Here is a 14,033-nt window from a genome sequence, read left to right as displayed (position 1 = left end):
TGTTCTTTGTTGACTAAGATCTGTGATTCTTTCCACGTAGCTGTGATGAAGAAAAACAAATTCAGAACAACAAATCAAAAAATGCATAAAGGTAAAGATAGATTTGCACACACAGACAAACACACACACACCGGCCTTCTGCACACTGCATCTTGAAGTTCTGGATTTCAAGTATCCAATTGTCCAAGCCACCAATCTCATCCTGCTGAAGTGGAAGTGTCTGCAAATACTGATGAAAAAAATTCAAGTACAAACAAGGATGCATCCGGCACACAGAGCTACTTCCAGCCATCGGTATGTTCCACTATTGATGTTTTTCCTGTTGCTCTTAGCAGGTTGGGAGAAATAGGAGAGCATCACGAGACCATCTAACTACAAAAAGATGGCCATAATTTTCTGTTGAATCACTGCTTGGGGCGGAACATATTTCTCTATTGTGGCTAGATCCCAAATGGACCAACTTGAGAAAACCCTCACCTGGATAATATGACCACTGAACATTTGCCAATTCACCTCCCATTCCAGGTGAGGGATTGGGTCGGTCTCTGCACCAGCTGAGTTTCCTCAGCATACCTTCTGCTTTAGAGGCATCCCTTTGATCTTTCAGAACAGTAAAGCTCTCTTCCTACTACTCCCTCAACAAGCAGTTAGCTCCAGGCTGCTTTTGTTTGTTTACGCAAGCACTGCTCAGGTATCTGCTTTTGATTACAAGAATCTTTACTGTTTTCACCCTCACTATTTTTACTTCACATGTTAATGCACATATCAATTATGGCAATGTCCTAAAACCCAAACAACCTTTTGGTTTTTTTTTTGAAACAATCCAAAATTGTTGCCTATATTTGACTTGGAAAACTCAAAGAACTGAGCATACTGTAGCTTCCTCTGTACCTGACTTTAGCTAAAATATTGACAAAGGAAAGAAATAATGGGTATATAGCCAATTACCACAAACTTACTGCCTGTCTTCCCTAATAATTTCAGTTTCTCGTGACCTCTACATCTTCTCTATTACCACTATTTTTGAACTGTTCATTCTTTAAGTCTCTTTCCATCAAAACCCAAGCATGATTGAACCTCTAGGATTTCAAGAGAAGCACTTTTCACCCCATTTTTTTTCTTTCTAGAGAAATAGTCATGAAAAGCATGAAGACTTCAAGACTATGATTGTCTCCAGTCTGACTTCTTTCAATTCCCCATTTTACTTTCAGCAGAGAAGAGGAAAAAAAAAATCAGAGTCTTCTCCCATCAAGAACACAGCACCCCTACTTTACTTCCTTATCTTGTTTGGTAATAAATAATCACACGCTTACTGAATTTCCATGCTTGTACAGTTTTTGTGACCCACTATATTCTGCATCTCTGGTTATCACACCAGTGGTCCTTTTCTGTTAAGTGCCCCAAAACCTGGCCACGCTCCTCCTCATTCCCCGCAAATAATAGTTTTAGGATGTGAAATTTGAATAGCTTATTCTTACTGTTATTCAGATTAAAAATATGATATATTAAACAGTCTCCTGCGGTGCTACTGAACTGAAGTGCTAATTCACTCAGAAAAGAAAAAGAATAGAAATGAAACATCCAAGGACAGAGCTGAATGTAAATCCCAGTGGTCCAGCGTGATGGGGGAAAAATGAAAGTGTGGCTAGCCATCACAAGATAAAATTGATGCAGCTGATGAAAAAGTTTCCAGCTAAACTAGTATCTGCTTGTCCTGTAAGAGTTCACGCCTCCCACTGGAGTGGGTGACAAAACCTTTGTTTCTCCAGGAGGACTGTACACTCTTCGGGATGCAAATATTTGCCATGACAACAGAGTTCAGAAGAACTAACCTTCTCTTGCATTTTGCCCTGTGCAGTGGGTTAATAATAACAGAAATTAATAGTCCATAATAATAATGGAAATAGAAATTATTAGTAGTGGCAATTTTGCTAGAACGTGTTTAAAAGCAGAGAATTTCAAGAAAACATGTTTGCAGGCTTTAACAGAAGGAACCATGTAGTTCTAAATCACTCTCTTAATAACCCTTAACTCTTTCTCAGGTACAGCCAATGGGCTCAAATCCTTAAGCAAAAATATGAGAATTAAAATCTTCAGCTTCAGGTAAATTACGACTGAATTAAATAGTCACCCTCAAGCCTCTTTGTGTAGCCATCACCCCAGTACTTCTAACTCCCTCAGAGGTTTATGCTCTGTAAAGTCCAAACAATATCTTAGCATGCCATAAAGACATTATACACAGACAATGCAAATAACAAGAGACAAGAAGGATTGATTCATCATCATGCCCATTCTTCAGACATCATGATGATATTCTCCAGCATATGTTTTTTGTGGGAAGACAGAGACACATTGCTTCTGCTTCAAAAAAGCTGCACATTCTCCTGAAAGGTCACATCTTGCTTAGAACCGAGAACATGCTCTTCAGAACAGCATATAAATTATTTACATTGCTCAAACCAAAAGAAAGATCAGATTAAAATGACCACTTACTCTCCTAACTTTGCCCAGATAGCCAACGCGACTCTCAGAATAATTTCAGAGCCTTCAAAGAATACTGAATCCCAGATCTTCAGAACTGTGTGGTTAGGCAGGCAAGTGGCAAAGAGAGTCAGAAACCACTGCATCGTGAAGACATTTGTGAGTGGGGGTTCATAGCCTCCTGAAATAAAAAATATAAATGCTTCAAGTAATTTTGTCATTTACTGTTATTTTACAAGGAGTATGAAACGGATACAGAAATCCACCAGTCATTCCAGTAACTTCTTACAATGCTCAAAACTTTCTTAGCCTGCAGCTGTCTGAAGAGAAGCTGAGAAAAAGAACAATGAAAAATGACATACTTTGTCTTCCTTCATTCTTCTGCACTGCCAAAAGCTCTAAGCAACAGCACTGGTGCTTGAATAAACTTTTGAAAGCACCATTAAACATTTGTTGTTGTAGTTTTTTATTTTATTTTGTTTTTAGTATCAGAAAAAAATGTTTGTCCTTCATCAAAGTGACAGGAGCTAGATTTTTTTTTAATAAAAAGTAGTTGTACTTCTGCAGAAACTAATGGCTCAAGAAGTCTTTAGCTGCATGAAGGTGACTCTCGTTAAAGTCTATCTTATCTATTGTACCGAAGCCCTGATGCACTTCCAGCTTAGCAGAAGCAGCCATTAACATATTCAGTTTTCCTTTTGCCTTGTTAACAGTTTCATACAACATTTAGTATTTCAGCCTGAAAAGTTTTATTTGTTTGTTATTCTTAGAGAAAACTTCATGCATCCTAGTATCAATTGATGCATTGAAGGCCATGACCCAGAGAGGCTTCTGTCTACGAAAACACTTTCAAACAGCAAATGCTTACTTGATACCCTTTTTTTTTGTACAGTCTGGGCACAGTCATGATTTTTACACAGAACATGGTACTACATCTTTTCTAAGATGGAACTTGCTTAGATTCCAGACTTGGGGGTAAGGGGGGAGAAGACAACACAATCCCACACAATGAAACAGCTGCATGTTTTTTTTTTATTTGTTTGTTTTTTGTTGTTTGTTTTTTTTTAATTTAAGTCTAGAGAGAATGCTTATACAAGAAAAATTCACGGTGCAAAGCCAGTCTTCAGGTAGTAACCCAAGAAGTATCTTAGTTTTGCACCTGTGTATTGCTAAGCATCCAAGGGAAGAAATACTAACCAAATGCCATCTGCTCACAAATGGTAATTCTTCTCAGAGCAGCTAAGTTCTAGTAACCACAAGCAGTATGTGGTTAGACAGATATCTTGAGCAAGAAATCTTTCCAAGGTAGCTTTTGTACTATGCAGTGCAGTGGTGTTGCCACTCCATGCCTTTTACGACCTTGTCAACATCGTTATGTTTGAAGTTAACTGTGGGACCAAATGATTTTGGTATTTATTTTTCCTGAGAGAGCCACCAATATGTATATTAAGCATATCAGTAATGGAAACAGTCATCTTTCACTTCAAACAACTTAAATATATATATATATTCTGAACAATATATTCAGGTAAACACTTGTGTTTTAGATCTGTGCTCCGATGAAACAGTAACAAGAAGGAATTTCACAGCATCTTCTTTTGAGCCTACCTCCACTTTCTCTGTTAGCAGCCCTCTGCAGAGTGTCTAAGTGCTGGGACAGTTCGGGAAGTTTCATTCTTAGAAGATCTCGGAAAACAGCCATATCCACAGAGAGAGCACGGAGATTGTTGACAAAGTAACTGTCAGGAAGCACCTTATCAATTAGGTAAATCATGATCTGTAAGAAAATGAAATATTTTAAGTATCCACAGGTACTCCAGGTAACCACAAGCAATCAAGGCGCAAAGGCTAAGGCAGCCTCTTGAAGCTGGTCAGATTTTACAAATGGCTGGCATCAATTTCACAGTAAGCCATGAGTAAATTGGAAGCATTACTTGAACCAAAGGCAACTTCTTGCACTTTTGATGCCAGAGGTGTTTATGAGATTCTCCAAATTGTTGGAAAGTTCCATTATCCCTTGTCTGGTTGTTAACTGCCACAACTAGAAGACTTATCTTCCAAATGATCTTTTTTCCTCCCCAAAATGCAAGGTACTGTTCTTTAAAAACATTCCTCCCACATTTTACTGCGACGTGTCACTGTGTGCTGCACTTCATCATGTCACTTCAAAAGGTGCTAAATTAAGCAGCATGAGACAGTTGAAGCAGACATCTGTTTCAAAATGTCTCAACTGCATGGGTAATAATGCTTTAACTGGATACCACCAAACTTCTGAGAATGAACAAATGAAACAAATATACAGAAGGCAATTTAGTTCACTGGCCCAATAGAAGACACTGGCTTCATTTCAGGATTTTTGACAAACTCTATGCCTACTCTACAGATTTTATTAAGAGAGCCTGCATGTGGTCACAATGTCTGCTTCAACCCTCCATTACTCACTTGTTCAAATTTCTAACAAGCATCTTTATCCTCCATTTCATACAGCGTCTAACACTTGAGAGGTACTTGGTACCTCCATACACAGGAGAAAATCCTCCTTTCAACCCCTCTTTTCTTTTAAGATGCCCACAGAAACGATGTCAAATACTGAACTTCTGAGGGTACTGCCTTACACAGTCTTACTTGTTCCTTGCTTTCTCCCAGCTGCCTGTGACCACATGCTGCCACTTATCCTTGTCTGCAAGATTTCTCAGACAATAATTTTTTTCTGTTCCATATTTTACAGAACACAGAGCAACTACAAATACCTGCACGTGCCTCCCCACCTCGACACGAGAAGGTTCTCAGCCCTTGCTAAATCCCAAACCCCCTCAGAGCCCCTTTGTATCTCATGCTTCCTTGCAAATCTTTCCTCTTCAGCTTGTCCCACAATTAAAAGTGACAAAAGCTTCCCCCCTCTCCAGGGCAGTCTGGTGCCATTCCATTGCTTCCTTAGCACAAGAAGCCTGATGAAGCTCATGATAAAAGACAACCCAAAAATAACACAAGAGTTCCCAATAATCAATTTGGACTTCATAAAATCCTTGGGGAATCGTATTCCCTATACTTATATTTTCCATCGTATGTCCTAGAAGCTTCTGGACAGTATAAAAATCACACAAAAATAATAGTTGAAAGTACTGAATACATTTTCAACACAAACTACTCAGAGGAAAGCTTACTGACTGACAAAGCAAATATATTATATTATCTTCTTAATATTATAGGCAGCTCTGTAGAACGAAGCATCAACTAGCTAGACTCTATTTCCAAAAGCTTTATATTTTAGAGCTCTGAGCGGACTTAAGTATTTGCCACATTTTTGTCAAAGGCAAAACGAATGGCTCAGTATTTCAGGAGTCAAAATAATCTTTTACGATCTTGACCTTGACGCATATGAGCAAGTTTACTCAAATTTGCATATGACCACAGTGAGCTGGATTTTCATTTTTATGATCTATTACGATCTTCAAGAAGCGTCTTAATTAGAATAGAAAAGGTCTAAAAAATAAAACACTGTCATGGCTACCGTGGCCCTGACAGTAGCTTCAAATCTTTTCATTTTCATTTTAAATATTTATTTTGTGCCTTCCTAGAATTTGCTTTAAAATACAGTCAATTTTTAACTGCTATGTATGGGGCTGGTAGCAGAAACTGGAGGCATTAGCCACATACAGGGTTTAGAAATTTGTTTGTTTGCAAATTTTTTAACAAGGATAACATTCAAACTGTCCACCTTCAGCTCAGACAGGGTAACAAACAATTCACAGATATAAATCAGTTGAGCCCTCTGAGTTCTCCTCTTTTTGGCTGTCTACAGCATTTGCACATTCATTTATTCTGACATTCATTAAGCAAACACATTCTTCACCACTGCAACAGAACATTCTACTCACTTTCAAGGCATCTCCTTCATTGCCCTCCATTACTTCCAGAATGAGCGCAGCCAGTATGTTAAAACCTTGACAATAGCCAACAGATTTATTCCACCTGGCATAAGCCAGCAAAACTCGCTTTAATACCACTCGATCTTGCTCTGCCTCCTGGCCACAATAAGAACTGCAACCAGTCCGGTGAAGGTCCTTTAAAGAAGAAAAAAGGAGAAAAGCATAGACAGAAAAGGCGTGAATTTTCCTTCCCCCTTTAGTTCTCCTGCCTGTCCAAGTTTTCCTTCCACCTCCACCCTCCTGATGCATACTCCTGAAGTTGATGAGAGTTTTTTAATCTGTAAACCTTTACCTTATGTAAGAGGAATAGGTTGAGCAAGGTCTTACGTTAACAAGTTATCCAGAAGATGTTCATTTGAAGTTGTCACAGAAGATATTAGAAGACATCTACATTTCAAATATGCAAAATATAGAAGTTGCATCATTCATTTTAAAATCTCCCTTCACAGAATGGCAATTTCTCTCAATTTTAAAGATTGCCAAAAAGTAAGACTTCAGAAGAATGCATTTTGTGTATCTTAAACAGAAGCCTAAGGGAAAAATACCACATTTTTCTATTTCTGAATCGCTTTCATTGCATGGGGCAACCATTACACCATGAGTTGGCTCAGCAGAATATCATGACCTGCTATTATTGCACAACATGGGGCAAAGGATTAGAGCAGATGCTTGTGTGAAACTGACATTGCCAGCAGCAATTTCAAGGTTTGAAGCTAGATACAAAATTTCTAGCAAGCATCTGTCAAGGACTTCCCCTTCACGACCTCTGTTTCAGAATCCGTTAGAGTTTTTGACCAGGATGTGCTTGACATTATCATCAAATTTGTGAAGCGGTAATTTGTGCTAGGAAAGGAATACAGACAAGGAAATGAATTCAGACAGAATCAATTTTTTTAAATGACTAAATAAAACATGAAGAACCGTTTGTTTGTTTTAAATCAAGCTATAAAATAACTGCCAGGAAGCTACGTTTTCAAAACATAAAAACAAACAAAAACAGTGTCCTTGAGAATTTAATTTAAATGATTTGTGAAGGGCAAAGCATGCTACAGTTTTTCATGAGTAATATCTATAACCTTAAATTACCAAGTACAGACGACTATTGTAATAACCAGGAACATAAGGTACTTTGCTCCATGTACGGTAATTAAGGCGGCTATAGAGCAGAAGCAATCTTTCCTGGGTAAATAGACTAACATCTAAGTCACCACAGAAACATACATCTGTTATGCCCTTCCCCAAAACTATTCTCTGCTTTAAATATAGTATCAACCAGCTGAGAAATATATACAAAGGTGGTTCACTACTGTAAAATAACTGAAAAGATGTTCAATTGCTTTATTTTAAAAAATAACACTGTTTAACCCCAGAAAATATTTGGTTTTATCTACAGAGATGAGGACAAAATCATATAACTGTCTCCATTACTCCATTATTTCTTATATATATATAAATTGAGAAAAAAAAAAGGTTCAGTAATATTATTTTTTTTCTGTTACTGAGACAAAAGGGAATTAAGGTGTAGCTTTTCCCAAAGCTATTACAGACAACAAAATAAATCCAAACTCTATCTTAAAAAAAAAGTCTTCACTTTTAATGAAAAGTTAAAGTAAAATACCAATAAGTTGACTACCTTTACTATCTGGATGCCCATTGAATCGTCATCAGGATTACTTCTTTCATTGAAGGTGAAACGCATGGTTTTATCCCAGTCGATGGCTATACTGTGCAAGTACTGATCAGCTAGGGTCAGCCAAACCTGCAAAGTCAACAGAATGCGTTATTTCTCAGATAAAATATGAGCAGTTTTTATAAACACCATGAGATGATCCTCACCAACTTCAGCCATAGATGATCTGCTGTTACACTTCAAATATGCAGAAGAGAACTATATTTAAAATAACTTTTGCATAATTAAAGTAATCCCTTGCTCCCTAAAGCAGAAAGGAAGGAAACGGCATTAAGCATCCGAACCTGTGAAGTGCTTATAAAGGTGCACGTCCATTGTCAGAAACTGGATTCACAGGGACTCTCCAAAACAGAAGCCCACCTACTGCAAGAGCCCTCCTGGTCAGATCAGCCCTTCTGACCTCGTAACCAGCAAGGAGCTTTATAAAAAGATAAAGCAGCTGCAGGCTTTCCTCAGACTCCACCAAAGATTCATCTCCTGCAAACACCACAAGGGAAATCTAATAGTGTTTCTCTCCTGCAGAGGGGTTCTCATCTGATCAACTCTGCAGGAAAGCAGCATTGAGCATGAAGAATATGGGGCCCATCTGAAAAATTACTTGGATCAGAGTAAGTTCATTTTCCAAAAGGGCTTCCTAAATTATTGGCATAACACAAGAGTTCTGAAAACAGACACGTTGCCTATTTTTAAAGCCTGGTAATTACCAAAATGGATTTATGAATGTGTACTGAAGACTAAAGATGGACCTTTATTAGCCATCTGAAAAGTTCCTGAACCATAAATCCATGTGACAAAGCATACAGTGGCCAACAACTAACAACGAAGGATTTTTGTCTTCAGGAAACTGAAAGCAAGCATGAAAGCAAATGGGTCAAGTTTTATACCAGCTGTTAGAGTCCCCCAAGTGAGAAAAGCAGTTCAGACACTTCCCACAAATATAAACACTTAGATAATGGCATGGTGAAGGAATTTATAGGCAACTCACAGAATTTGAGCTTTTCTCCATTTAAACACACCATCCCACTTTTGCAAAGCCACCCATGCAGAGGAACAATGCTGCTCTCTGCCTCCCAGCAACATTTGGCGCTGCTCCCCAGTATAAGAGGGACATGGACACACTGGAGAGAGTCTGGTGAAGGGCCTCAACAGTGGGACTTGAGCATTCCTCCTGTGAGGAAAGGCTGAGAGAACTGTTTAGCCTAGAGAAGGAAAGGCTCAGGGGGAATCTCATGATTGTATAGAAATACCTGAAGGAAAGGTGCAGAGAAGATGGAGGCAGGCTCTTTTCAGTGGTGCCCAGTGAGAGGACAAAAGGCACTGGGCACAAACTGGAGCACAGGAGGTTACACCTGAACATCAGAAAGCCCTCCTTTGTAGTTCAGGTGACTGCCCACTGGCACAGGTTGCCCAGAGAGGCTGCGAAGTCTCCATCTGTGGAGGTATCCAAAAGCCATCTGGACATGGTCCTGGACAACCTGCTTCAGGTAACCCTTCTTGAGGAGGTGGCTGGACCAGGTGGCCTCCAGAGGGCCCTTCCTACCTCAGCATTTTGGTGATTTTTATCACCTCTGCCACTCATGCACCACAGAAAAGCTGAAACAGCTGAAAGAGACTAATTGAAGAGGGAGAAAAGAATTTTTCAGGAAAGAAAAAGGCAACTAAATTGACATAATAATTCACTGGAGTTGTAGATCAAAAATAAAATGGTAGTGGTGTAAGAAAAGCAATGGCACTTACATCTTACCTTTCCTTCCCCATTTGGTAAAGAGGAACATTTCAGTTTGGAAATAAAACAAGAAGAAAACAGGGAAGAAATTACCTGATACATCAAAAATATATGGAACCATGTATATTTTATAAAGCTTTAAAAATATTTGTTTCAGTAGAACTAAATTTTTAAAGCTGAGATCATGTGCCTCACTTAGTTGCTAAGAAAGATGAATGCATACAGAGGCTTTTTTTTTAGGCTAGGGAACTTCAAATGTTGCTAAAGAAAGCAGTAAGGCAAATTTAGCATAATCCCACTGGGCCCTTTCCTACATCGCTAACCATGTGCAATTTCCCAGTGATGGTGTACTCTGCTGTTCCACACCACTGCTGACTCTGAACTCTCCCATTTAGATGACCTGCCTTTACCCTGCCAAATTTTTATATCAACTTTCTTGCCAGCACCAGCATTTGGCAACTTCACCTCTCCTTTTAGCTGACCTTCAGCTGCTGGTGTGGCTTTGCCAGCACAGTTCTTTGGGACTGGCAGACTGAAGCAATACCGACTGAAATGGAATAATTTACCTAAGCCTCAAACAAAAGGAACCTTTAAATAGGTGTGAAGGCTGTGTTTACCTGTCTCAGCCTCTCCAGCTGCTAAATGAGGTTATCACTGAAGAACAGAAACTTGGAAAAATCCCAGCACAAGTTACAAATCAATAAATACTTGAAACACAAATAAGATTGATGTTATTCATCTCCCTTTCATGGGAAATCACAGGTGATAAGTTCTGCATTGTGTACAGGTCTACCTACCTTTCTGCGCCATTCTTTTGGTATGCCTGTCGGCAGCCTGGCCACTGCTTTGAGTGCATCGTGCCACTAAGCAAAAACATCCAAAAGGGTAAAAGTCCACCGTTAGCTTAATGCAAAACCGTGGCAACATCTGTAACACTGAGAACATGCACATTCATTTCTGTATGCATTTCGAAGTTTAATTGCTTAATCCACTTACAGGGAAAATACACATTAATTGCTTAATGATATAAGAAAACAATAATACTCTAGAATACAAAGATGTAGGAGATAACCAAGAAAACAATTAAAACCTATTGTGTTTTCCAAATACTAATGGAACAGCTCTTAATGCAATAGCAAATAATATGCTGACATGATGACAGATGCATTTTTGAACTAGGGCAAGTATCTCAACTGAAGAGAGCCCAGTCCTTCATAAGCACGGAGAAAAATGAATCAAATTACCTGCTGAAAACCATTTTGACCTAAAGATGGCTCAAGAGTGAATTTCAATTTCGTATCAACCCCTAGAAACAAAAAGGAAAAATAATCGTGATCATTATTTTCATTTAGTTCAGAAGGAGAAAAAAATCTAGTTGGAATAAGAACATGAGACTTCAACTAGATGTGTTTGAATAGTTATATTTTCACCTGTTTCTGTTAATCCTTGTTTTCACGGTGGATTCTAGGCATGTTTTAAAAGGTACACAGACAAAGCATTTTTAAAATGCAGTTGTGCCCTCTTCAAATTAATGCTGTAGTTCAGCAAAATTCACTTAACTAAAAAAAATAATCTGGTATTTCACTGTTCTGAAAATCATATTAGGACACTGCACACTACCATATGAAATTATATAGAAAAAGATATACAAAAGATATAACTGCAAATTACTGCTGAAGAAAGATATACCAAGAGGTGCTTTCCATCTGTGTCAACTTCTGGACACTAAAACACTTGATATTAATTTCTATCTTTGGGGTGTTAAAACTATTGTATTGCTCAGGATGTCAAACCTTTAACCTACTTTTTTTTTGGCTGTAAGAGCAGATTACGTTATTTTTTATATAGAAAATTAGCAGATATGGTTTAAAATACATGAATACGAGGATCTCAAGGCCTGCGCTGGATCCTGACTAGGGCATCTGGTACACTGTAGCACAAAGAACAGCAGCACTTGTCAGGCTGCTTAACAGCACCCATTTTGCCTCCGCAACCTGCTGGTCCTTCAGCTGCCGCTGTCCAGAGCTCCAGTTCTGAACAGCGCGTCCCGCTGCTCCCCCAGCTTCTGGCATAAAGAAAAAAGCCTTTCTGTACTCTCCCTCCGTAACTCAGTATCATGTATTGCTCCATATTTATGTCGTGCATAACTGATGGTCTTCCTAGAACATCAACCCTAACCATTTTTGCATATATATTTCAGTAGTCATATTAAAAAGCAAACAAAAACCCACACAACAATACTCGAATCCTGCAAGATTTAAGTATATAAAATCCACGCCAATCAACGCACCAGTAATACCCAGTACTTTGGAGCCTGTGAGTCTGTGAAAACCCAAACTGTTCTGGAACATTAAACGTCTATCAGGATTTGTACACTGTAATTTAAAAACTAGGAATAAGTAATGTAGAAACCCCAGTGCCTGATAAATACAAAGCTGAAGCTGTCTCCTTCAAGGCTGCTTTTGTTTTGGCATGGGGAAGGAAAAAGAAAGAAAATTCACACAAAAATAAGTATTGTTTTGAATTTTACGAGTTCTAGTATTGCATCACTGAGACTTGGGGATGGGTGCTGTCATTGCCCTGCTTCAGATTTAAAGACATGCTTGTCAGATTTAGAAAAATAAAAGCTTCAAACCACAATAGAAACGTCTTGAAAAATATTCAAGTGTTAACAATAATTCCTGGAAGTAACTGCTGATTAGTATTCTACCCCATAAATCCACGGCACTCAGCAGGGACTTCTGATACATAAATCTTTCCATAATAATTCAGAACAGTGTAACAATGCCGGTAACCTACTAAGAAGCAATCATATCACGCTTGCTGTAAATGTGAAAGAGCGACTCTTGCTCCCACGCAATTCAGTGGTAAGCCCTGGAAATCTCCAGTACATACAAACCGGTGTCAGGACCAGGAACTCCTCCTGTTAAGGTAACAGTTATCTAACAATGCCTGGTGGCGAAGGAGCAAGAGCCTTCCACATCAATCACGTATTCATTTCCAACTCAACAGCCAAATATTAATCTCTTCGCAGTTTTCTAAGACATCTAAAGATCTCAGCAACAACTTCTCTCTTTGTCTTGCCAACTTTTTAAGGAAGATGCAAGCAGAGACAGCCCGATCTGCAAAAGGTCAGGCCTGCATGGTCAGATACCCCTCACGGTAAGGTGGACACATCTCTCATTTACATTAACATCACGGGAAGGGAGCTCACACGGCGCACCAGATAAGCTTTCTCTTGATTAAATCAGACTGAGATGAATTTCCATCCATATAAGTTTATCAAATCATTGCTGACAATTAAGATGGATGTAAAATTTACTAGAAATAAGGCTAACATCACATGGTAACACTAGTCTGCGTGGCTAGGTGTCTCTGCCATACGATGAGAGACCTCCTGGTCAGGCCATGCACTGTAACCACCGAACTCCACAAAGCCAGGGAGTCCGTGGCCCCTTATTTGTTCTCAGTTGCTAGTCAGAAATATTCCCCAAATCAAACCCCACTGCCTGTTACTGGTTTCTGACACAAGAGACATCTCTCCATGTGAAATTTCTGCACTCTTCACTGGATTACTGTGTGCAGTTCTGGGCACCACAGTATAAAAAGGACATGAAACTGTTGGAGAGTGTCCAGAGGAGGGCTACGAAGATGGTGAAAGGCCTGGAGGGGAAGACGTACGAGGAACGGCTGAGGGCACTGGGCCTGTTCAGCCTGGAGAAGAGGAGGCTGAGGGGAGACCTCATCGCAGTCTACAACTTCCTCGTAAGGGGGTGTCGAGAGGCAGGAGACCTTTTCTCCATTAACACCAGTGACAGGACCCGTGGGAATGGGGTTAAGCTGAGGCAGGGGAAATTTAGGCTTGACATCAGGAGGGGGTTCTTCACGGAGAGGGTGGTTGCACACTGGAACAGGCTCCCCAGGGAAGTGGTCACTGCACCGAGCCTGTCTGAATTTAAGAAGAGATTGGACTGTGCACTTAGTCACATGGTCTGAACTTTTGGGTAGACCTGTGCGGTGTCAAGAGTTGGACTTGATGATCCTTAAGGGTCCCTTCCAACTCAGGATATTCTATGATTCTATGATTTGTCCCTGGACTTCAGAGCTTCCCCAAGGAAATGAATGGCTATCCCTTTTCCAAGATCTCCTGGTTTCCCAAACCTGGATTCCCAACACCTTCTCCTTCCTTCAGCACCCCACACCTACC

At 39.5% G+C, this 14,033-nt stretch overlaps 1 protein-coding gene across 4 annotated transcripts in view; it reads right to left on the bottom strand.

Annotated features, from left to right (window-relative positions):
* Window positions 1-14,033, bottom strand: part of TBC1D30 (TBC1 domain family member 30) — a 49,251-nt gene that overhangs the window by 12,980 nt on the left and 22,238 nt on the right. For all 4 annotated transcript variants that reach the window (XM_038188056.2, XM_038188057.2, XM_027456300.3 and 1 more), the window contains 6 exons: window positions 11,071-11,132; window positions 10,624-10,689; window positions 8,044-8,169; window positions 6,360-6,545; window positions 4,090-4,258; window positions 2,494-2,662 (listed from right to left, as the gene is read on the bottom strand). In XM_038188056.2, coding sequence (XP_038043984.2) covers window positions 2,494-2,662; window positions 4,090-4,258; window positions 6,360-6,545; window positions 8,044-8,169; window positions 10,624-10,689; window positions 11,071-11,132 — 778 coding nt within the window. The remainder of the gene's footprint in view (window positions 1-2,493; window positions 2,663-4,089; window positions 4,259-6,359; window positions 6,546-8,043; window positions 8,170-10,623; window positions 10,690-11,070; window positions 11,133-14,033) is intronic.

Source organism: Anas platyrhynchos, chromosome 1, assembly GCF_047663525.1.
Source record: "Anas platyrhynchos isolate ZD024472 breed Pekin duck chromosome 1, IASCAAS_PekinDuck_T2T, whole genome shotgun sequence".
Lineage (NCBI taxonomy): Eukaryota > Metazoa > Chordata > Aves > Anseriformes > Anatidae > Anas > Anas platyrhynchos.
Note: the sequence above shows the minus strand (reverse complement) of the source record. Positions and strands in the feature narration are given on the sequence as shown.